This window comes from Dendrobates tinctorius, unplaced genomic scaffold (genome assembly GCF_039654945.1).
Source record: "Dendrobates tinctorius isolate UK_male_01 unplaced genomic scaffold, ASM3965494v1 ptg000111l, whole genome shotgun sequence".
In the NCBI taxonomy this organism is placed as follows: Eukaryota; Metazoa; Chordata; class Amphibia; order Anura; family Dendrobatidae; genus Dendrobates; species Dendrobates tinctorius.
Genome location: NW_027361779.1, coordinates 6291845 through 6317437, shown reverse-complemented (window position 1 = coordinate 6317437; position 25593 = coordinate 6291845). Strand labels below are relative to the sequence as shown.

Here is a 25593-nt window from a genome sequence, read left to right as displayed (position 1 = left end):
TCCTTAACCACTCTGCTCCTTATTTTCAGCCCTTATCGCTTAATCAACAGCTTCACCCTCATAGTATGATGTCCACAGTCACCACCTCGCAAAACGATGCCTTTAACACACAGTATGCTGTCCCTGCAGTATGATACCTCCAGTTAACACCTTCAACTCCCCACCCAGTATGATGGCCCCTATAGTATGAAACCCCCACACCGTATGATGTCCCCACCCAGTATGGTTCCTATACAGTCACCAACACTGTAAGAACCCTCATGCAGTTTGATGACACCACAGCAACCCAAATAGTATGAAGTCCTTCACAAATGTATGTCCCTGTCAAGGTCCTGTCAGCGCCGGCGAACTGCCACTGCTGAACAGGGTGACTCACCCACACTGCGGGAGGGCCCGGGGTCAGATACTGCAGGGAACGCTCAGGCAGACAGGACCTGGGATGCTGAAAGTAGCAAGCAGTGAATGACCTACGATCATGTGACCGCAGGGGGCGGGGCTTAGCGTCCTGCAGGAGATGAATGCAGGATTCTACTACAGGGATTCTCAAGTCAGACAAACGGGGGGGGTCATGCACGGAGAGGGCGGCGCGGTACCAGAGGGATAAGCAGAGAGTAGTCAGAATGTAAGCAATGAGTCATACATGGAGATAGTAGCACAGTACAAGAGGGGCAATCAGAGAATAGTCAGGACCTAGGCAATGAGTCAGAAACCAGAGAAGCAGATGCACAGTACAGAATCAAGAGACAAACACACAACAGGGGACAGAACTGGGTCAGAACCATATAAGCAAGCTAGAAGACAATCAGAAAGCACAGGCACACAGGAGTCACCACACTCGGCCAAAGGCAAAAGTATAACTGACGGGGATTGGAGTTTCCCAGGGCTATAAGAAGCTCTCCTTGAACCAAAGAGAGGCCACAATAATTAACCCCAGGTGTGCAGGTCAAAGCCTGCACTGGTCTCAAGACATTAACCCCTGATGTGCAGGTCAAAACCTGCACTGGGATCATGACAGTCCCCCTGCTTTCCACACAATATGATCCCCCACAGCCTGTCAAGCATTTATGATCCCCCCACAGCCCTCCCCAGAGTATGATGGCCACCATAAACAGTATGATGCCCCACAGTCTTCCAAACAGAAAGATCGTCCCCTTAGCCCTCCAACATATACACACAATATGAATGCCCCCATAGACCTTCACACAGTATGATGGCTCCAACAACCCTCCAAACAGTGTGATTCCCTACAGCCCCTCAACACAATATTATGCTCTCAGAGCCCTGCCACACACACCATGATGGCTTTCACAGCTCCCACAGTGACAGACACAGTATGATGTCCCCACAGTTTTCCCCCACAAGAGCAATGTAAAACGTATGAAATGAGAATCCCCGCTGCAGGTGTGATCAAGTGACATCATCCCACCTGCTGCAATGAGTCTCAGATGCATGGGCTGAATGAAAGCTATAGATTCCTGTTCCACCATTAGATGTACCTGTATCTGTATCCTGAAAATGAAGGTACCATTTGGTACAGACATGGCAACAAAAGGGTTAAAATTTGTAACCCGGGGCACAGATCTGGCATATAGTTTCTTGTAAGTATTCTGTTTTGCATATACAGTATATAGCGATATATAAATATGGAGCTACAGGCTATAACAGCCTTAATGAGGAATCTAAAAAGATCTCAGTTTGTAGATGATTAGTGATATCCTGATAATGGTAAGCTATATGAGGGTGATATTTGACAGAAAAAGAGCACAACAGTGCCAACACCTCCATTAATACTGTAGTGTATACGGCTCATCTGCTCTAACAGGGCACTGTTGAGGACATGACACAGGCAGATAGCGCACACGGCTGGTTTGAAATAGTATTGATTCCGTTACATAGGCCTTGCTTTTTGCTGGTTGGTGTAATTTACTCATGAGTATCCAAGAAAAAGAAGGCTCAAGTGGTGTGTAGTAAGCCACAAGGGAATACGTTGTGCCATCACTTCATAGCTACTCCAATTGTGGGAACACAGCGTAGAGCTAATATTTTGCAAATATACACAGCTTAAATGCCGAGTTTAAAAAGGATTATCATGTTTCTGCAAATAAAGCCTATTCCATCCACAATAAAAAGTTATAAAATTTATTAAAAAGCTTAGTTTATTCATTCCTCTTTATGTCAAGTTCTTTGTTCATTCCTGATCATGTGATGACCCTATCACAAATAATAATACACAATGTTGAATATCCTTGTGATTATCACTGGATAAGTACATCGCCTAGAAGTCAGTAATCAATTCTCATTATATTAAAAATGATTCTTAAAACTGTGACTAGTTAATACAATCCAAAGAAAGTATTATTCATTCAGTTGTAAGAAGCAGGTATATACCGTATATACTCGTGTATAAGCCGACCCCCCCCAATTTTGCTACAAAAAACTGTGAAAACGTATTGACTCGAGTATAAGCCGAGGGTGGGAAATGCAACATGCTCCATATTAATATATGCCCCATATAATGCTGCACAAAGGTTAATGGTGGCCCATAACATGCTCCATATTAATATATGCCCCATATACTAATGCTGCACAAAGGTTATTGGTGGCCCATAACATGCTCCATATTAATATATATGCCTCATATAATGCTGCACAAAGGTTATTGGTGGCCCATAACATGCTCCATATATGCCCCATATAATTATAATGCTGCTGCTGTGATTTAAAAAAAAATGACATACTCACCTCTCCTTATGGCAGCTTTATGGCATGGCTGGCTCATCCTCCCCCAGTGCTACTCACCCTTCTGGCGTCTGAATATCCGGCTCTGCTACATCTCAGTCCCGGCGTCTGTATCTCCCTTCCTGTCTTCTTCCTGTGCGGTCACATGGTACCGCTCATTAAAGTCATTAATATGTGGCTCCACCCTTATGAGAGTGGAGACACGTCCATATTCATGACTTTAATGAACGGTACCATGTGACCGCACAGGAGGAAGACAGGAAGGGAGATAGAGATGCCGGGACTGAGATGTAGCAGAGCCGGACATGCAGACACCAGGAGGGTTGAGTATCACGTCTCCTGCTCCCCCTGCCTAGCTGGCTTTCAGGTGTATGACTCGTGTATAAGCCGAGAGGGTCTTTTTCAGCCCAAAAAAGGGGCTGAAAAACTCGGCTTATACACGAGTATATACAGTAATTATAATCTGCTTCTAAATAAGAAAATGTGCACACCCCTAAATTCACTGGATGTTAGTGGATGGCTAGGTTCTGTCATTACTGCCCAAGGAATAAAGCACATGTCAAATCCAAGAGAAGGAACCGCACATCCAACCTAATGTGCAGTTAAAGCGTCATTAAGCCTGAAGAAGAACAAACGTGTCTGAAATGTTGCCACTGTTTCTCCATTGAAGCCCTGATGATGCAATAAGAAACTTACAATTAAACTAAGTCTGAAGTTCGGTTCCGTTCCTTGGATTTGACGTCTGTTTCTAAATAGGAGACTGGGGACACAGCCTTAAAGGTGTAAATTCCTTTTTAGCATGTTTTGTCCGGATGTTTTGAGAGCTCAGAAAAAAGTCCTGGAAAATCAAATACATTCACATGAAACTGGACTTAGCATCTCTTAGAAACTCCAATAAGTAAAGACCTATAACTGCAAATGGTAAATATAAGCAATACAGTAATAATGATTGGATTGTTAAGTTCTGCAGCTTACCTGACCTTTTATATAATAAAAAAAAAATAATTAAATTAACTTCATTTTATTCGCTTTGCTAAAATTTAACAAGAAAACACAGATGATGATCTCTCCAGGATTTGTTATATTCTACGTAAATGGTTCCTCCTACCTGTCGACCAGCTCTAATTTCTTTAAGAACATTCTCGTAGCAGACTTCTTCCATGTCATGGAGTTGTTGTGTCTAAAAAAATTGAAACACAAACATTTACATGCTGAAAGTTTAACTAAAAATTTAGTGAATTATACACTTAACTAATTCTGTGGCAAAGACCTTCAGAAAGTTATGGAATTACGGTACATTGTTTTACTGTTCAGGGACACCTGCACAAATATGGCCTTCATATAAAAGTCATCAGAAGAAGACCTCTCCTGCGTCCTCACCATAAAATTCAGAGTCAGAAGTATGCAAAAAACATCTAAAAAAGCCTGAAGCATTTTGGAAACAAGCCTTGTGGTCCGATGAGGTTAAAATAGAACTATTTGGCCACAATGATCAAACATATGCATGAAGAAAAAAGAGCACAGAATTTCAGGAAAAGAACATTTCGTCAATGGAACATGGAACATTTCACAAGTAGAGGGAAGAATGGATTCAATGAAATTTTAACAAATTCTTGATGCATACTTAACACCATCTGCAAAAGCTGAAGTTGATAAGAGAATACCTTCTACAAATGGATAATGACCCTAAACACACATCAAAATCTACAACAGACTACCTTAAAAGGAGCAGGCTGTAGGTTTCACAATTGCCATCACAGTTTCCTGATCTGAACAACATTCTAAATTCTATGGCTAGACCTCAAAATAGCAGTGTATGCAAGACGACCCAGGAAATTCACGGAACTGGAATAATTTTCCAAGAACTGAAAGACTCTTGGCTGGCTTACAAAAATCGTTTACAAGTTGTGATACTTTCAAAAGGGAGTGAAACTAGGTACTAACCGTGCAAGGTGACCAAACGTTTACACTGGCGCATTTTCCTTTTTGTAATTTTTAATATGTAAAAGATGAAAATATACATTTTTTTGCCTAAAATACAAAGAGAATGTCACAACTCTGTTGCCGTGTGTCCCAGGTCGAGGTACTCCATCCCTGTCCCTAACTCTAGGGGCGCCCTAGCTCGCCCTGTTTCCCAAATTACTTCTGATGGTGAAGATGCCAGGGCACGTACCTTACCTTAGCTCCTTAATCCGCCTTGCCTTCATCCACCCAGGGAAGAGGGGAGTGGTAGTGAACCATAATACACCAACCAGATTAACAAAGTAATACAAATAGGGGTAACGAAAAATACCTAACATACAAATGTAGGTCATAAGAAAAGAGAACAAGAAGGCGCAATAGAACAGTGCACACACCATGCATAATAAGTGAAAACAACTTTATTGCAAACAAAAAGTGCTAGACAACGTTAAACACACTTAAAACATGAGTAAAAAAGGGTGCAGACGTGATAAAGACTCACTATTAGAGTACAATTATAGATGGCCTGAATGAGGTAAATAACCTCTAAATCATAGCGATACCATCCCAATACATAGCAATAATAAGCGGCAAGCACATAGTAGGTGTTTGATGCCAGAACCTTATATACATACATCCTGATCAATAATATTAGTATGTTTGAATCTGCATCAAGAGACTGCAAGATTCTAGACAAGTGGGAAAATAATTATCAATGGAATATCAGCAAGTTCTTAATGCTGCCCACATGAGAACAACATGCCAAGCCTAATGCATACTTGCCTCTGGATGAGGTAAGGGAGAGCCTGTGCATCTTGCGACCCAAAGCGTGTCGCTAGTCCATTTAGCTTCATCAGGTGAAGTCGGTATAACATGAGTCATGTCTCGTATTTATATAAGTAAGTGCACTTACTGTTGGTTCCATGATCGCAAACACCTGAGGCGGCAATCAGAAAACATACATCCTGGCAGTCAGAAGAGGAAGAGCACAGCGCATGCGCAGTAAATCAGTATGAGTGCCAAACGTTTAGGCCGTGTGTACTTGTGGGTACCCGTATACCATCTCACAAGTGGTAGAGCTTGGGGTTCCCTCCTATATCATGCATGATGTTTTAGTTTGATTAGTGTTTTATTAGCCATGTCTTTTCTTTCAGGTTTTTGATATCTTTTTACATTTCATTATCTATATCACTATTCTCCTATTCTTTGATTATAATTATTACTTTATATATTTTTGTAAATTTTTCAGTATTTTTATGCATATTTAATGCTTTATTTGGATATTTTTGTCCTCGCCACATCTCTCACCCTCGTGTGGAGATGTGCCCAGGGATTGGTATCGGTGTGAATTGTATTGGAATGGGAACTATTACAGCTGTCATTTGGTCTGGTAGGACTATTACAGCAAGTGCACTGGTCTTATCTGGCTGGTGTAACGTATTTACCTTTTTACGGTCCACTTGGAACGCATGACCGCATATTGCACGGGCCGTCGGGTGATGGATGGCTTTATGACGCACTTGCATGACATGTGCAGGCGCATTGATGACTTCCGCCCGGTGGTAGGCAAGTACACACAGCCTAAACATTTGGCACACATACTGATTTACTGTGCAGGCGCTGCACTTTTCCTCTTCTGACTGCCAGGATGTATGTTTTCTGATTGCCGCCTCAGGTGTTTGCGATCATAGAAACAACAGTAAGTACACTTATTTATATAAATAAGAGACATGACTGATGTTATACCGACTTTTCCTGACGAAGCTAAATGGACTAGTGACACGCGTTGGGACGCGGAACGCACGGGTTCTCCCTTACCTCACTCAGTGGCAAGTATAAATGAGGCTTTGCTTGTTGTTTTCATATGGGCAGCATGAAGCACTTGGTGATATTCCATTGATAATTGTTTCTCCACTTTGTCTAGAATCTTGCAGTCTCTTGATGAGGATTCAAACATACTGTTAGTATTGATAAGGATGTACGTATATAAGGTTCTGGCATAAAACACCTACTATGTGCTTGTCACTTATTATTTATATGTATTGGGATGATATCTCGGTCTATGATTTAGAGGTTATTTACTTCATTCAGCCCGTCTATAATTGCACTCTAATCGTAAGTCTTTATTATGTCTACATGCTTTTCTATACTCATGTTTTAAGCGTTTTTAACGTTGTCTAGAAGTTTTTGCTTCCAATAAAGTTGTTTTCACTTATTATGCATGGTGTGTGCACTGTTCTATTGCGTCTTCTAGTTCTCTTTTCTTATGACCCACGTACTCAGGCATATTGGTTGCACCCCTTTGTATTTATCTTTTACTATTAGCGGTGCCCGCTTATTTGCTGTTTCCATAACGCACAAATGCACTCACACATACAGCAGAGGAATGCACAGGGGAGTGGAGGATGGGGTTAAACCAAAGTAGGAGAAGAAAGGGAAATATCACACACTCAAAACTTAGCAACAATCAGCGATAAACCCACCAACCGCCTTCTCCTATAAACAAACAACCTTCAGCCATGCAGCACATGCTTGCTCTGATAATAAGAAGTGCTAGCTAGGGATTAATTTATATGGGAGATGGGAGTGGCTAACAGTGCACAGCTGAGAGCCTAAAGGCCCTTTTACATTTAGCGATGCACCAGCAATCCCGACCACGATACGACCGGTCAGGAACGCTAGTGCATCGCTAAATGGTCGCTAGTGAGCTGCCAAATAGGCAGATCACACCAGCGATGTTGTGATGCTCGGCGGTCATACTTATCTTTCAGACGAAGCGATGACGGCGGTCTTCTGCCCGCGTCCATAGCTCGCTCGTCGGCGCCAGCAGGAAGCCGACGACGAGAAATGGACGTGGACGATCTTGCGCGATCAGCGATAGCCAGCGGGGGAGCCGGTCGGAGGCAAGTATCACATGTAGCGATATCGCTATGTGTAAAGCCCCCTTAAGGCTCCAGGAGCTCCCAACTGAGCAGATTAACTAACCCCTGCACTGCTAAAAGAAATTTAGGATGTTTAATAAGAAGGTGAAGTGCTTCTAAATAGTGCAGGAGTAGGAGAAATCAGATGCTGCAGACTTCTAGCTTCTCTCTGACGCGGTAAACCCATGACAAGGAGTGTGTCATCTTTAACTTTAGGCCTTCTAGAGATGATTTCAACTTCAAGTTGCTTAATTGTCCACAATTACAGTAATTTTGATCAGGTGTGCCCAAACTTTTAAATACCACTGTATATGGGAACCCCAAAGATGGAAAAACAGTGCCCTATTAGTACATGCTTGTCACGTTTCCGCCAGACTTAGGGCCTGCTGTTCCGGTCGCGGCCTCTAGGAGGCGCCGGACCGCCACTTTATCGTCAGACTCAGGGACGGCTGTTCGCCGGATATATTCTTGGTTCCCCTGTGTGTTACTGTGTGAATTGCTTTCTGACTGACTGACTGACTTTGGCCTGGACTTCTGACTCTCCTTCTGCCTAACGATTCTGTACCTCTGCGACTCTCCTGGTTTATGACTTTCGGCCTGAATCTGACTCTGCTTCTGCCTAACGATTCTGTACCTCTGCTACTCTCCTGGTTTATGACTCTCGGCCTGAATCTGACTCTGCTTCTGTCTACCGTTTTTGTACCATTGCTGCCCGACTGGTTTAGACTCGCATATCTCCACGTTTGTGTCCTGTATTGGAACACCTTTCTGGCGACCGTCCTGCTCTGGTCACTGCTCCTATTCAGACAGCGCCTCCTGGGCTCTGCTATAAATCCAGATCCCTGTATAGGGGTAAAGGGTATCAGTGATTCTCGGGGTGTTGCCTGGCTGCAGCCCAGACCCGCAGGCGGACGTCACATTATATCCGGCCATATAAAAAAAAACTGCTTCTTGTGTATATATCCAGCATATACAAAAGCAGTCTCCCTGAACTTTTTTTTTCTCTCCCTTCTTCTGACTGAGCTGATTTCTGGCCTAAACACCTGGTTCAGTGCACAGCCTGAAGGAGCACTTTCATCTTCCTGCCCCAGTATGCTGCAGTCTGGAGCCTTCAGAGAGAGAGCTGAGCGTCAGAGATCCATACTACTGAGACATCGGCCTCTGGGCAACTCTGGCTATGGTTGCCCAGGGGCACAGGTATTGCCCGCAGATGCGGCTAAAGTTTTATTGCCTATTGCCCTTTCTTTTGGTCAGAAATCTCAGTGTGTGAACGCATATGTGGATTGTGGATCTGAAGGGAATTTTATGGATTCTTTGGTTGCTAAAAGTCTCGGTGTACCCCTATTAAGACTTAATGCCCCTATAAAAACTACGGCTATTAATGGCACATCTATTGTCCAGGAGGGGGTTAAATTTGTTACTGACAAAATCACTATGTCGGTGGGAGCATTGCATACCGAGGTTATGTCATTTTTTGTGATGGATAATTTGTCTGCTGCAGTCATTTTGGGGATGCCATGGCTACGCCAGCATAATCCAGTCATCGACTGGCACCTAGGCGATGTTATACGCTGGAGTTCACACTGTCAGGAAAACTGCATGTCGCTAACAGTAAACAAAGTTAAAGTTAAACCCCTCCACATACCGTTTGCCTTCAGAGATTTTGAGGATGTCTTTTCTATTGCAAAATCTGAAAAGCTACCCCCTCACAGAAAGTATGATTGCCCTATAGATCTGATTCCAGATGCCCGTCTCCCAAAAGGGAGAATATTTAATCTCTCAGGTCCAGAGCGTCAGGCTATGAACGAGTACATAGCTGATAGCTTAAAAAAGGGGTTTATTAGACCGTCCATTTCACCAGTTGGAGCTGGCTTCTTCTTTGTAGAAAAGAAAGATGGTGGTCTCAGACCCTGCATTGACTACCGGGAATTGAATGCAATCACTATAAAGAACCAGTACCCGCTTCCACTCATCCCTGATCTTTTTAATCAGCTAATGGGAGCCCGTTGGTTTACTAAACTGGACCTCCGGGGGCCATACAATCTAGTCCGCATAAGAGACGGGGATGAGTGGAAAACAGCCTTTAATACCCCTCTTGGCCACTTTGAGTACCTGGTAATGCCCTTCGGACTCAGTAACGCACCTGCCGTGTTCCAGCACTTTGTAAATGACATTTTCAGGGACATTTGTGGGGTGTATGTCGTCGTGTATTTAGATGACATTTTGATTTATTCTGCTGACCCTGTGACACATGCTCAGCACGTTCGCTCTGTACTGCAGAGACTGCGAGAACACTCCCTGTTTGCTAAACTGGAGAAATGTGTTTTTTTTGCGGAGGAGGTACAATTTTTAGGATATGTGGTTTCAAGCACAGGCTTCCGTATGGATCCTGCCAAGATCCAACCTATTAAAACTTGGGTGCAACCCAAGTCGCTAAAAGCGCTGCAGCGATTTTTAGGGTTTGCAAATTATTACCGAAAATTCATCAGGGGTTTCTCCGAAATTGCTAAACCACTCACGGATTTGACCCGAAAAGGGGCAGACGTGACCAATTGGAACCCTGAGGCAATTCAGGCTTTTGCTACGTTAAAAGAGTGCTTTGTAGCCAACCCTGTTTTGGTTCAGCCTGATTTGGACCGCCCGTTTATTGTAGAGGTGGACGCCTCTGAGGTCGGAGTGGGAGCAGTGCTGTCGCAAGGCACTGCATCACTCACTCAGCTTCGCCCATGTGCCTTTTTCTCCCGCAAATTCTCTGCCACTGAGAAGAATTACGATATAGGTAATCGGGAGTTATTGGCGATCAAATGGGCCTTCGAGGAATGGCGCCACTTCCTCGAAGGCGCCAAACATAAGATCACTGTGATTACAGATCACAAGAATCTGACTTACCTGGAGTCAGCAAAAAGATTAAATCCTAGACAAGCGAGGTGGGCCTTGTTCTTCTCTAGGTTTGATTTCTTAATAACCTTTCGTCCTGGTACCAAAAATGTGAGGGCTGATGCTCTCTCTCGAAGTTTCTGCCCCTCACAGGCTGAGGACTCGGAGCCAGTTCCAATACTGGCCAATGGTATTGTTGTGTCGGCTGTGTCTCTGGACCTTCTGGAGGAGATCCGTAGGTCCCCAGAACCAGCCCCTGACTCGACGCCCCCCCAGAAATTGTTTGTTCCAGCGCCGTTTCGCCTACAAGTTCTGAAGGAGTCGCACGACTCCGTCCTGGCAGGCCATCCTGGGGTCAATAATACCGCCAGACTTGTGACTAGGAGTTTTTGGTGGCCAACGGTAGTTAAGGACTGCAAGGATTATGTACTAGCTTGTGAAATCTGTGCTCGCGCCAAGTCCCCTCACAATCGGCCTGCCGGCTGGCTCCAGTCCTTGCCTGCTCCAGAGAGTCCATGGACCCACATCTCCATGGACTTCATTACTGACCTACCACCCTCAGAGGGGAAGACATGTATCTGGGTGGTGGTGGACAGGTTCAGTAAGCAATGTCATTTTGTTCCCCTCTCTGGATTACCTAATTCAGAAACTCTGAGTAAGTTGTTTATTGTTCATGTAATAAGGCTGCATGGCGCTCCAGAGAATATCGTGTCCGACCGAGGTACCCAGTTTGTTTCCAAATTCTGGAGAGCATTCTGCAAACGTATTGGTATTGAATTATCCTTCTCCTCCGCTTACCACCCTGAGACCAATGGTCAAACGGAGCGTACCAACCAGGCTCTAGAGCAATATCTTCGCTGCTATGTCTCGGAACATCAGTCTGATTGGGCGGAACATCTCCCATTAGCTGAGTTCGCTCTAAATAACCAGTACCAGGAATCTATCAAAACCACCCCGTTCTTCTGCAATCATGGTTTGCACCCACGTTTTGGTTCATTTTCGGCCAAGATGTCGGAGCTTCCGGGAGTAGAGAATTCCATACGTCACTTAAGGACAATCTGGTCGGAGGTGAACACAAACTTGAAAGGGTCCCAGGTCAGGCAGGCTTCGGCCGCAAATAAACGGAGGTCCACGGGGCCGCACCTAGGAGTTGGGGACAAAGTTTGGCTGTCTACCAGAAACATTAAGCTTAAGGTGCCATCTGCCAAACTGGGGCCCAGGTTTATTGGTCCCTACGAGATATTAGAAGTAATTAACCCGGTAGCCTTTCGTTTAAGGCTCCCTCAGTCTTTTAAAATTCCTAATGTTTTCCACAAATCCCTTCTCAAGGTGTACCGCTCCCCAATTCATCCCGTCCAGTCCCCTCCTCCTCCAGTTTTGGTCAAGGGTGCCTTGGAGTACGAAGTCCAGGGCATCCTTGATTCCCGTTTAGTGAGAAAGTCTGTGCAATATTTAGTTCATTGGAAAGGCTATGGCCCAGAGGAGAGGTCCTGGGTCCCCGCTAGTGACATTCATGCCAAGGGGTTGATTAGAAGGTTTCACCTCCTTCACCCTGATAAACCGGGTTTTGAGGGTCCGGAGGCCCCTCTTGGAGGGGGGGGTACTGTCACGTTTCCGCCAGACTTAGGGCCTGCTGTTCCGGTCGCGGCCTCTAGGAGGCGCCGGATTGCCACTTTATCGTCAGACTCAGGGACGGCTGTTCCTGCCTCGGCCACTGGACAGGGCCGTGGTTCTGTCACGTCAGGCTCAGAGCCTACTGTCCCGGCTTTAGCCTCTAGGAGGCGCCGGTCTGTCACGTCGCCGTTAAATTCTGGGTCTGCTGCTCCTGTCACGGTCACTAGGAGGCGCCATGGCTCGCCCGGGAGTTATGGTGCTGACAGAGTAAGGGCACCTGCGCAGGCATCTAGTGGACGCAGGCTCCACCCCTCTGTCAGTCATCAAGAGGTTACTGCATCTCCATCTGGCCTGGTCCTGGGGGCGGTACTGATGACATCATCAGTCCAGGAACCTATGAGGGGTGACCTGATCCCTGAAATACCTTGGGACTGGTCTTGCAAGCCGCCGGATATATTCTTGGTTCCCCTGTGTGTTACTGTGTGAATTGCTTTCTGACTGACTGACTTTGGCCTGGACTTCTGACTCTCCTTCTGCCTAACGATTCTGTACCTCTGCGACTCTCCTGGTTTATGACTTTCGGCCTGAATCTGACTCTGCTTCTGCCTAACGATTCTGTACCTCTGCTACTCTCCTGGTTTATGACTCTCGGCCTGAATCTGACTCTGCTTCTGTCTACCGTTTTTGTACCATTGCTGCCCGACTGGTTTAGACTCGCATATCTCCACGTTTGTGTCCTGTATTGGAACACCTTTCTGGCGACCGTCCTGCTCTGGTCACTGCTCCTATTCAGACAGCGCCTCCTGGGCTCTGCTATAAATCCAGATCCCTGTATAGGGGTAAAGGGTATCAGTGTTTCTCGGGGTGTTGCCTGGCTGCAGCCCAGACCCGCAGGCGGACGTCACAATGCTCAACTCTGCTCTTGCACTGTGGGCCACTTTCCTCTTTGACATGGAAACTACAAGTAATAAGCTATCAGACAGTGACAATAAAGTATGTGAACTGAGGGTTGTAGTCACACAGAATAGCTTTGCAGGTCACATGTTCACTCTGATGTATACGGTGCCAGTCACTGTGCACCATGATAGCACACTTGGATTTGCAGTGGTTAATTTCCAGGATCCAAAGAATGAAAAGGCAGCCACAGTAAACAATAGCCTTCAAAGTTAGAGAAATTGTCCACTATTTTTACATTGATGACCTGTCCTTAGGATACGTCATCAATGTCTAATCATTTGGAGTCGGTGGTGGCAGCAGTCAGCCAGAAGTGCTTGCTTGCGGACTTGCTTGTCTTTTGATAGCATCTGCGGCGGGGTACTACACATCCGCCTTATAGTGATTTATTGGCGCATTTCCAGGAGAAACAATAGACAAGCAGTATAATGAAGATGTCTTATTAAAGGTACTCTGCTTTATTTCTCCTTTAATGCTATCATAAGAAACACATAGGAGTATAAATTAAGGAATACATGAATAACAACCAGGGATGGCCCCTAAATGTAGAAGTGATCTCAAGGTTCACGTATCAAACTACTGAGAGGCTAACCTTAACAAGAAATAAATAATGACAACAAACATGGCAGAACCAACTGTACTGTACATTTATTTTTTTTTCTCTTTATGGTATCCATTAGCTTTTATTGAATATCATTCTCATCGCAACTGAAATATAGCATTAAATATGACACATGCTTAAAATCTAGGGATTGTGAAAAGCTTCATAGGGTTGTAATGCTTAGGGAAATATGTATGCTCACTTATAAGGGTTGTCTAATGCGATTCTCAGAAAACAGCACATAATTTAATGCATGATGAGCAAAAGTGAATTTCCATAACTAAACAAGTAAAATGCCATTCTGGCATATTAAAAGAAGTAAACATCCCCAATGAATAGCAATAATACCCATTCTCATATACAGTATTTCAAATGCCACACTACACAGACCTTATCATGCACCAGCAGAGGACTATGGTAATTGATTTATATGCTGCATAGCTGTCTTATTGTCAGCTATAGTGTTATTCATTAGAATATTCTTAATCAGTTTTGGAATTGCATGTTGTGATCATCAGCATCAATGTTTTCAGTTGTCGCTGTTAAGTACATTTTGCGAGAAAGCTGCCATATGCTTGCAAATTTAGCTTAAAGGGAAAAAAATTACGATGGTGGAAAGTAATATTCAGGCCAAATGAATATTCGAAACAGTTATTGCATAATGGCAAATATCACGAAAAGAACTAAAGCAAAAATCATGATAATGGTAGTTGAGAGTGTTAAGTACATTATGTAGAGTAAATGTTTTAAATAAGAAAATGGCAGAAAATTGCTCCAGAAGAAAAAAGTTCCCTGGCCTCATAAATGCAACCATATACAACTCTGGCAAAAATTAAGAGACCACTGCACAGTTTTATAAAAAATCAGCTTCTCTACATGTCTGACAGCCATTCCATTCCAGAGTCAGTTGAATTCCAACCAGAGTACACCTCATTCTACTTAATATGCTTCTGATTAGGTGATCACCTGAACCAAATCTTATTTAACGAAGGAAAGTATAAAAAGTGACGTGACGGTCCGGCGCCTCCTAGTGGCCGAGGCCAGAGCAGCAGTCCCCGAGTCTGGCGGCGACGTGCCAGTCCGGCGCTTCCTAGTGGCTGAAGCTGGAACAGCAGGCCCTGAGTCTGACAGCAACATGACAGTACCCCCCCTCCAAGAGGGGCCTCCGGACCCTCAAAACTCGGTTTGTCAGGGTGAAGGAGGTGAAACCTTCTAATTAACCCCTTGGCATGGATGTCACTAGTGGGGACCCAGGACCACTCCTCTGGACCGTAGCCCTTCCAATGCACCAAATATTGCACGGACCCTCTCCCCAAACGGGAATCATGGATACCCTGGACTTCGTACTCTAAGGCACCCTTGACCAAAACTGGAGGAGGAGGGGAGTGGACGGGATGAATTGGGGAGCGGTACATCTTGAGGAGGGATTTGTGGAAAACATTGGGTATTTTAAAGGACTGAGGGAGCTTTAAACGAAAGGCTACCGGGTTAATTACCTCTAATATCTCATAGGGACCAATAAACCTGGGACCCAGTTTGGCAGATGGCACCTTAAGCTTAATGTTCTTGGTAGACAGCCAAACTTTGTCCCCAACTCCTAGGTGCAGCCCCGTGGACCGCCGTCTATTTGCAGCCGAAGCCTGCCTGACCTGGGACCCTTTCAAGTTTGTGCTCACCTCCGGCCAGATCGCCCTTAAGTGACGTATGGATTTCTCTACCCTCGGGAGCTCCAACATCTTGGCCGAAAATGAACCAAAACGTGGGTGCAAACCATGATTGCAGAAGAACGGGGTGGTTTTACTGGATTCCTGGTATTGGTTATTTATGGCGAATTCGGCTAACGGGAGATGTTCCACCCAATTGGACTGATGTTCCGAGACACAGCAGCGGAGATACTGCTCTAGAGCCTGGTTGGTACGCTCAGTTTGACCATTGGTCTCAGGGTGGTAAGCGGAGAAGGATAATTCAACGCCAATGCGTTTGCAGAATGCCCTCCAGAATTTAGAAACTAACTGGGTACCTCGGTCGGACACGATATTCACCGGAGCGCCATGCAGTCATATTACATGAATAATGAACAACTTACTCAAAGTTTCTGAATTAGCTAGTCCAGACAGGGGAACAAAATGGCATTGCTTACTTAACCTGTCCGCCACCACTCAAATACATGTCTTCCCTTCTGAGGGCGGCAGGTCAGTAATGAAGTCCATGGAGATTTGGGTCCATGGACTCTCTGGGGCGGGCAAGGACTGGAGCCAGCCGGCAGGCCGATTATGGGGGGACTTGGCACGAGCACAGATTTCGCAAGCTAGTACGTAATCTTTACAGTCCTTAACTACCGTCGGCCACCAAAAATTCCTAGTCACTAGTCTGACGGTATTATTGACCCCAGGATGGCCTGCCAGGACAGAGTCATGTGACTCCTTCAGAACTTGTAGACAAAACGGGGCTGGAACGAACAATTTCAGGGGGGCGTCGTGTCAGGGGCTGGATCTGAGGACCTACGGATCTCCTCCAGAAAGTCCAGAGACACTGCCGACACAACGATCCCATTGGCCAGTATTAGAACGGGTTCCAAGTCCTCGGCCTGTGAGGGGCAGAAACTTCGAGAGAGGGCATCAGCCCTTACATTTTTAGTCCCTGGACGAAACGTGATCATAAAGTTAAACCTTGAGAAGAATAAAGCCCACCTAGCCTGCCTAGGATTCAGTTGTTTAGCTGACTCCAAGTAGGTCAGGTTCTTGTGATCTGTGATCACTGTAATCTTGTGTTTAGCACCTTCGAGGAAGTGGTGCCATTCCTCGAAGGCCCATTTTATGGCCAACAATTCCCGATTCCCTATATCCTAATTTTTCTCAGTAGAAGAGAATTTTTGGGAAAAGAAGGCGCACGGACGGAGTTGAGTGAGGGAGGCAGTGCCTTGGGAAAGCACTGCCCCTACTTCAACCTCAGAGGCATCGACCTCTACCACAAAGGGGCAGTCTAGATCAGGCTGGATTAATATCGGGTTGGCAGAAAAACAATCCTTTAAAACAGAAAATGCCCGAAGTGCCTCAGGCTTCCAATTAACCATATCTGCCCCCTTCCGGGTCAAGTCCGTGAGCGGTTTGGCGATCTCCGAGAAACCTTTGATAAATTTACGGTAGTAATTTGTAAACCCCAAGAATCGCTGCAGCGCTTTTAGAGTTTTGGGTTGCACCCATTCTCTAATGGGTCGGATCTTGGCAGGAGCCATGCGGAACCCCTTAGCAGAAATTATGTTCCCCCAATATTGTACCTCCTCAGCCATAAAAACACACTTTTCCAGCTTGGAAAATAGAGAATGTTCTCGAAGTCTCTGGAGCACAGAACAGACATGTTACGCGTGTGTTAAAACATCAGCAGAGTGCATCAGGATGTCATCTAAATAAACCACTACATATACCCCACAGATATCCCTCAAGATATCATTCACAAAGTTTTGGAACACGGCAGGTGCGTTACTTAACCCGAACGGCATAACAAGATACTCAAAATGGCCAAGGGGTGTGTTAAACGCGGTTTTCCACTCATCTCCCTCTCTTATGCGGACAAGATTGTAAGCTCCCCGGAGATCAAGCTTAGTAAATCAACGGGCTCCCAGTAGCTGATTAAAAAGATCAGGGATGAGTGGAAGCGGATACTGATTCTTTACAGTAATAGCGTTCAGCTCACGATAATCAATGCAAGGTCTGAGTCCACCATCTTTTTTTTCTACAAAGAAAAACCCAGCCCCTACAGGTGAGGTGGATGGTCTAATAAAGCCTTTTCGTAGGCTGTCTGCTATGTTGTCATTCATGGCTACACGCTCTGGACCAGAGATTAAATATTCTCCCCTTAGGGAGACGGGAATCTGGGACCAAGTCTATAGGACAGTCATACTCTCTAAGAGGAGGTAATTTCTCAGACTCCACTATGGAAAAGACATCCTCATAGTCTCTCCCTGTATGCATATGGTATAAAGGGTGTTTTAATTTTAGTTTGGTTCACTGACAGCAACATACAGTTATTCTGACACTGTGGACTCCAGCGCACGATATCACCTAGGTGCCAGTCAATAACAGGATTATGCTGGCGCAACCATGGCATACCTAAAACAACTGCATGTGATAAATTGTGAATAACAAAAAACGACATCTGTTCGGTGCGTAATGTCCCCACTGACATAGCAATTTCTGTAGTGACAAATTCCACTCCACCCTGGATAATAGATGTACCATTAATCGCAGTGGTTTGAACAGGGGCATTAAGCCTTAGCAGAGGTACACCAAGATTCCTTGCAAGCAAAAAATCCATAAAGTTGCCTGCAGACCCACAATCCACATAAGCTTTTACACACAGAGTTTTCTTAGAAAATGAGAGAGAGGCGGGTAACAAAACTTTAGCCGCATTTGCGGGCAATACCTGAGCCCCAGGGCAGGTTTGACCAGAGCTGCCCACGGGCCGATGTCCCAGGAATGTGGATTTCTGACGCCCAGCATTTCCCTTGAAGCTTCCAGGCTGCAGCACGATGGTATAGGAAAATGGGAGTGTTCCTTCAGGCTGTGCACTGAAGCAGGTGTTAGGCCAAGAAATCAGCTCAGGCAGGAGAAGAAGGGAAAAAAAAAAGTTCAGGAGACTGCTTTTATATATGATGGACACACATACAAAAAGCAGTCTTTTTGGGCCGGATATAACGTGACGTCCGTCTGCGAATCTGGGCTGCAGTAGGAACAGCGCCCCAAGTAACCCCGAGACCCTTAACCCCTATACAGGGATCTGGAATTGTAGCAAGGCCCAGGGGGTAGATGTCTAGGGAAGCAGTGGACCAGAGCAGAGCGGTCGTCAAGGGGATAAAACTAAAAACCCGTAATCGTGGTCCGGAGGCAGGAGTCGGAGGCCGGCGGGCAGCAGAGGTACAAAATCAGCAGGCAGAAGAAAGGTCTAAAGTCCGGGCTAAGGTCAGTAAAAAAACCCAGTAGGGCAGCAAAGGTACAAAATCAGCAGGCAGAAGAAGGGTCAAGAATCCAAGCTAAGGTCAGCGTCAAAAATCGGGAGAGGCGCAGAGGTACAAAAACGGCAGGCAATAGAATGGTCAGAAATCCAGGCTGAGGTCAGAGTTAACTAAAGCAAATCACACAGTAGCACGCAGGGGAACCAAGAATATATCCGGCGGCTTGCAAGACCAGTCCCAAGGTATTTGAGGGATCAGGTCATCCCTCACAGGTTCCCGGACTGATGATGTCATTAGGACCGCCCCCAGGACTAGGCCAGATGGTGATGCAGTAACCCCCTGACTGACAGAGGGGCGGAGCCTGCGCCCACCAGATGCCTGCGCAGGAGCCCCTTCTCTGTCACCACCATCACTCACGGGCAAACCACGGCGCCTCCCAGTGGCCGAGGCAGGAACAGCTGTCCCCGAGTCTGACGGCGAAGTGACGGTCCAGCACCTCCTAGTGGCCGAGACCGGAACAGCAGGCCCCGAGTCTGACGGTGACGTGACAGACCGGCGCCTCCTAGTGGCCGAGGCCGGAACAGCAGGCCCCGAGTCTGGCGGCGACGTGCCAGTCCGGCGCCTCCTAGTGGCTGAAGCCGGAACAGCAGGCCCAGAGTCTGTCAGCGACGTGACAGTCCGGCGCCTCCTAGTGGCTGAAGCCGGAACAGCAGGCCCTGAGTCTGACAGCGACATGACAGTGAGTTGAACAGCCACACAGCGCATTGGCTGCTCACTTCCCTCCTCTCTCAGCTTTTGACAAGCTGCTGTAATAAATATTGAAAAATCACCAGCTGGCCCCTACCATCAATGCCCCCAGATCAGTTCTATTATCTACGACTCTTTCTGTACCAAGCTGTGTGCTTCCTCAAATGCATAGTTTCTCCATCCAAGTGAGGCTAAGTGTTGCCAAAACCTAAAATCAGATTTTAAGCAGCTGGAATGGGGGCTTTAGTCAAGGTAAAGGGAATTATGAACTGTTCCAAGTATCAGCCAATCTTGCATCAAAACATTCAGACCTCTGCTAAAAAGCTGAAGATTAATTTCACTTTCAGCATGATAATGACCTCAAGCATCTTCTAAATTAGTGTTTCCCAAACTCCAGTTCTCACGGACCCCAAAAGATTATATTTTCTGGAATTCCTTATTATTGCACAGGTGATGGAATTAGTATCAATGCATCAGAAATTGCCACAGGAGCTCTCCCCTGTGCAATACTAAGAAAATCCTGAAAACATGAACTGTTGGGGGCCATGAGGACCGGAGTTTGGGAACCATTGCTCTAAATTAACATAGGAATGGCTTCACCAGAAGAAGATCAAAGATTTGGAAAAGCTCTTTGGTTGATCTCAAGAGGGCTGTATATAGAAAAATTCCAGGTGTGCCAGACTTCTACCCCAAAAGACTGAATGCTGTCATAAATTCAAAGGGTACTTCAACAAAAATATTATTTTATGGGTGTGCATATTTATTCAACCACATTATTATAGTTATTTTTCTATTTCCCAATTAAAATGTTTCAGTTTATTTTTCAATTCAACTGCACAGAATATAGATGACTTAAAAGGTGGAAAAAGTTATGAAATAATTATTCTTGTTTGTATGGTTTTTTTTCTACAAGACAAAACCTTGACATTTTTCTTATTCAAAGTTTTTATTGTTTTATAATACACAACAAAAACAAACATATCAACAGGTTCAAAAGAACACATCATATGGAATAGTAACTACTGAAAAAGAGAACTGTGTAGTAACATGAAAACAAACAATTCTAAACAGTATCAACAGTAGTTTGCAAAAGACAATTGACAACCTGTTAAACTAAATAACAAGAAGGAGAAGAGAAAAGAGAAGAAATGTTTATAGGGACCATGAGGACAAATAACTAAGGCAGACGGAGTATGAACTATGATACCGGCATTTTAAATATCGGAAAAGGATAAGATAGCAATTTTCTTAGCATATTTTGGTACATCGATGAGGATAAGAAGGATTCCCAATGAAACCATTTTGCAGCCACTTTGTTAGCTGCCTCTTGTGTATGGGCTACCATTTCTCTAGGGAAGGCCGGTCTAAGAACTTCCAATGTTGTGGAATTACCACCTTAGCAGCCTGAAGAAGGTGCCTCAATAACGATTTCTTAAAGGCATTCTTAGGCATGGGAAACAAATAGTAGAATTGCTTCCGGGCTTTTAGGAATTGACACCCACGTCATTTCTTTAATCGCTTTAAGAACACCTTCCCAGAAGGCCGCAAAGGCCGGGCACGCCCACCATATATGCGACATCAAACCCACATGGGCCCCACATCGCCAGCACAAGTTGGATACTCCTGGGAACCATTTATGTAAGACTGAAGGAACACGATACCATCTAGATACTATTTTATAATTAGTTTCCTGAGCTTTAGTGGATATATTAGATTTTATGAGAGAGATAGAAACATTTATATGATTGTTCTCTTGTAAAGGATTGATGGCGCTCCCTTTCCCACACCTTACAAAAAAGGGGGAACATATTTGGATCACTATTTAATAGAAGCTTATAGATACTGGAGATTGCATGCACAGGATTAGTGGGAGCCATACATAGGGATTCAAAGAAAGGTGGCGCACCCATTCTAAATGATTTGCAAATGTAGAGCTAAAATGCCCTAGTTGAAACATTCAAAAGAATATCTCGCATTCTGTGGACGATCACCTAAAATATCTGAGAGGGGAAGCAATACACCCTCAGGGGCCACATGATACGCAAGGGCTTTTTCTTGGAGCTACCCAGAACAAGACTTGAGGAGACACCGGATGGGAATTTTGGGTTATCTGTTATTGGGGATAACGTTCCTAACAGGTCAATTACAATTCCATTTATACTGGGAATGTGAACAGTTTAGAGTGTTTGCCTGAGACTAAATGGAATAGGGATGTTATGTCGGGCCAAAATAGGTCAAGTCCATGGTAGAGTGGAAACTGATGTATGACAAGACTCATAGGCCATACAGACCCACAGTTTAGATTCTCTACAGTGCACAGTATCTAAGATTCTTGCATGTGCGGACGCCAGATAGTATTTTCGGCAGTCCGGCAAACCTATACCCAAAAATCCTTTGGAAGCACCAAAACTGTATTACGAATTCTTGGGCGTCCCATCGACCAAAGAAATTGACTGAATTTACGTTGGACCCTCATCCAGAAGGAGGATGGAATATATATTGGGACAGTTTGTAGTAAATGCAAAAGTCTAGGCAATACAGTCATTTTGAAGATGTTAACCCAGCCAAACCAGGAGAACTCTCCACGGTTCCGCGAATTAAGATCCCCAAAACCTTGACATTTTTCAACATGGGTGTGTAAACTTTTCATATCCACTGTATGTCTAATTGCCTAATTAATATATGGACATGTGTTTTGTAATACTCCATAGCAGAAAGCAGGGCATGCTTGGTTGTCATTGGACACCTCGTTTAAACAAGGTCAACTTTCAAAGATATAATTAAGCAACCAACTACATGTCTTTATCAAGCTACTCATTTTAATTTGTAATGTACAGCCAAATCGAAATCTGTAAGGATAATTAAGGAGAGGCAATGGCAATTTTTATAGACAGGCACTTGATACAATTAATGAAGGTTAAAATATGCACATTGCAATAAGCACCATATGGCAAACTATCCTTTTGTGTATAAACTTGAAACTGCTCCCCACAGTTAGCAGGTATCTCACTTTACAGAAATGCGGATGAGGAGTCTACTTAACCCTTGACATTATTTCAGAAATTGCATATAAAACAGTGGTTGGGTTTCCAGGACAAACTGATGGCACAACGGGACAAATGAAGAGCAGAATGTAAGTGGTTTATAGGAAGCAAGTACTGTTGGAAGTGCAATAATATCAAGACTAATGAGACTTGCAATGTGTATGTGACAGGGGCGAAGAAACTTCATAAAAGAAAATGAGACAAGAATGTAATCAGATGCAATTGCGCTTTGAAGCCAAGTCATTTTATAGCGTACCTGTTTCTTAGTGTGATATTGCACAGGCTGATTTACCAATTATTTAGAATAGTTTGGGTAAATGACTCTTGCAATAGCTTAGAAAATATTTTATTCTTCAAAATATCATAAAAATAAATAATAACAAGACGATAACAATGGAACATAAAAATAACAGCATCTGAAATAAGGCTGTGAACCTGACCCAAGTAGTTGACGATATAAGCAAATGGGTATCCTTAATGTGTCCACACATTTTGATTATAAGCTCTTATGAAATACCATTCTTTTCGTTATGTCATTACTTGAAGAATATTTGTTTTAAAAAAATAAAAAAGAAGGTTCAACAATCTAAATCTCAAATATGCCACAATCAGAAACTAATCATTTCTAAAGGTGATGGTATCTTTTCAAAAAAGAGCAATTCCTCACCCAATTTCTTAATAATAGGTGTAATCAATATACAACATATACTGCATATACTGCATTCAGCATGTGTTCAGGAAAATGGTGTCCAACCAACATTGCATTAACCGCTGTAAAGTCAAACTGGGGAAGAGGACCAGCCTATAAATAAAGAACAACACAGCTCTGCCGCAAAACAGCACAGCTCTGCCGCAAAACAGCACAGCTCTGCCGCAAAACAGCACAGCTCTGCCGCAAAACAGCACAGCGCTGCCGCAAAACAGCACAGCTCTGCCGCAAAATAGCACAGCTCTGCCGCAAAACAGCACAGCTCTGCCGCACAACAGCACAGCGCTGACGTAGACCAGCCACATCCTCATTGTTAAAGGGAACCAGTCACCTGAGTCATGCGTCCGAAATCATAGGCAGCATGGACCAAAGCCCAACTGCACAATTATAGCAATCATGTAGCCAGACTCTGATTCATGCTGCTCATAATGTCAGCAGCATGATTCAAGTGAAAAGTTCCCTTTAAGCTAAAGCTTACAAATGATTATTATCCCTTTGGTGTGTAGAGTTTACCTCCACATAACAACTCATTTACATATTAGGAGAAATGTGGATTTCTCTGGAATAAAACACTGGATTACAGCTATCAATATATCATATTATTCAGCTTCCTACGTCCTACATGTCCATATAGACAGCTTAGAGGGTTAATCCTACTGACAGGTTCCCTTTAAGAGTCATTGATTTCCTATTTAGCAGATAGTTTTTATTCGGTTAACAAAACCAGTAACAATATTAACCTACAAACAAAGAACCCCCCACCCTGTTTTATTCCACACCTCCACCCCCAACTTGATCCCAGATGGGCAGGAAGCAGTTCAGGTTTTCAATTTTGACGGTAATGCAGATCACACAAAGCTGCAGGTATCTTTAGGGTGTGTGCACAGTACACGTTGCGGATTCTGCTGCGGGTCTGCAGTGGTCTTTTGACCTGTGGTTTTACCTGCGGATTTACACAAATCTGCGCGGAAAATTCTGCAGGACAATCTGCAGCGGGTTCACACACACTTAGTGTTAAAGTGTGAATATATTATAGGTTCTGGGATTCTGGGCAGATCGGTGGTGCACAGGTCCTGAAGGTGTACAAGTGTAATTGCTAAGGGTCTCATGATTCCAATCACAATACTTTGCACAAAATTGTAAGGCCTACAACCTATTAAACATTCTCAAAACCTTTAATTACTGTTTAACCTATAGGCCTAATTAACACTTTTCACTTCTACTCTTTAGCAATCAAAGCTTAGGATCTTGTCATTTGTTTTGGTTTAATAAGCTACTGAATTTGTAAATTATTCTTAAATATATTTGCATACAATTTACATTAAAATCATTAAATCAATAAAAGAGTGAAAAAACTGTTGTATACTGTATTTTTTTTAAGCTGAACACTATAAATGAGTTGTCAAAATACCGTTGCATCTTTATGCTGCAATTATCTCCAAACAAACTATATCTGCGACAGAATTTTACAGCGACTTTCTTTCTGCGTTCTGCATGGCCTAATCTACTGGCTATGTGCTGTTAAAGCGAGTCTTTCACCGGGTGTTTGCTACGCTATCTCGGAGCAGCATTATGCACAGACAACATCTCTCACTTCAAGGATGTATCACTTACTGGGTTGCTTGTTGTAGTTTTGATTCATGCTCTGCATGCTGAACTCTGTATAATCACATCCACACCACCGATTGGCAGCCTGTTGCATACACTGTGCATAGGCAGAAAGCTGCCAATAAGCAGTGGGGGCAAGATTATACAGCGCTCATGAATATGGAGGACTACATGACAGCAGTTTTACTAGTCCTCTAGTGATGATCTCATGCTTACAAAACTATGATTTTATAAAAACTGCAGCAAGCAGCCCAGTTTTTGACACATCAATGCAATAAAGGTCTCTGCCCCTACATTATACTGCTCACAGATTAGGGAGCAAATAACTGGGGTCAGATTTGCTTTAACTCTTGGGTGCTGTATATGTGAACTCTCCAATATTGGACATGCAGATACAGGGATACCAATTATGTGCATCTTCGCTATTAAATTCATCATGTATATTAATAAATATTATTCTCATTAATGTGTTTTTCGGGCATTGATTTCTACACTTTTTGCTCATTGTTATTACAGATGTAACAGCGTTTTCACAGAAAAAAAAAGGATGCATTTCCAAACTTTGATAGCAGAGTTACATTTAATTACACAATTTTTTTAACTTAACATTTCAACTTGCCTTGTTGGTTGACTTTATTCCAATGAATGTCTGCCCAAGAGGAACAGGCCGGAATCGCCCATCAAAGTAGAAAAGGCCAATGTAAGGATTGACATGAAGAAAAGTAGCAACGTCCAAGTAGTTGGGTAAAGTAGCAGAAAGACCCAAGATCCTTATCATACTTTGTGTAGATTCCACCTTAAACAAAGACAACAGAATAGGTTAATATATGTAAGAAATACATTTACAACTACGGTAATTTTACTGC

General features: G+C 44.0%; 1 protein-coding gene across 3 annotated transcripts in view; it reads right to left on the bottom strand.

Annotated features, from left to right (window-relative positions):
• The window catches only part of ASCC3 (activating signal cointegrator 1 complex subunit 3), an 825088-nt gene that overhangs the window by 486083 nt on the left and 313412 nt on the right, over positions 1-25593 (bottom strand). For all 3 annotated transcript variants that reach the window (XM_073589497.1, XM_073589498.1, XM_073589496.1), the window contains exons 12-13: positions 25347-25523; positions 3848-3919 (exon numbers count right to left, since the gene is read on the bottom strand). In XM_073589497.1, coding sequence (XP_073445598.1) covers positions 3848-3919; positions 25347-25523 — 249 coding nt within the window. The remainder of the gene's footprint in view (positions 1-3847; positions 3920-25346; positions 25524-25593) is intronic.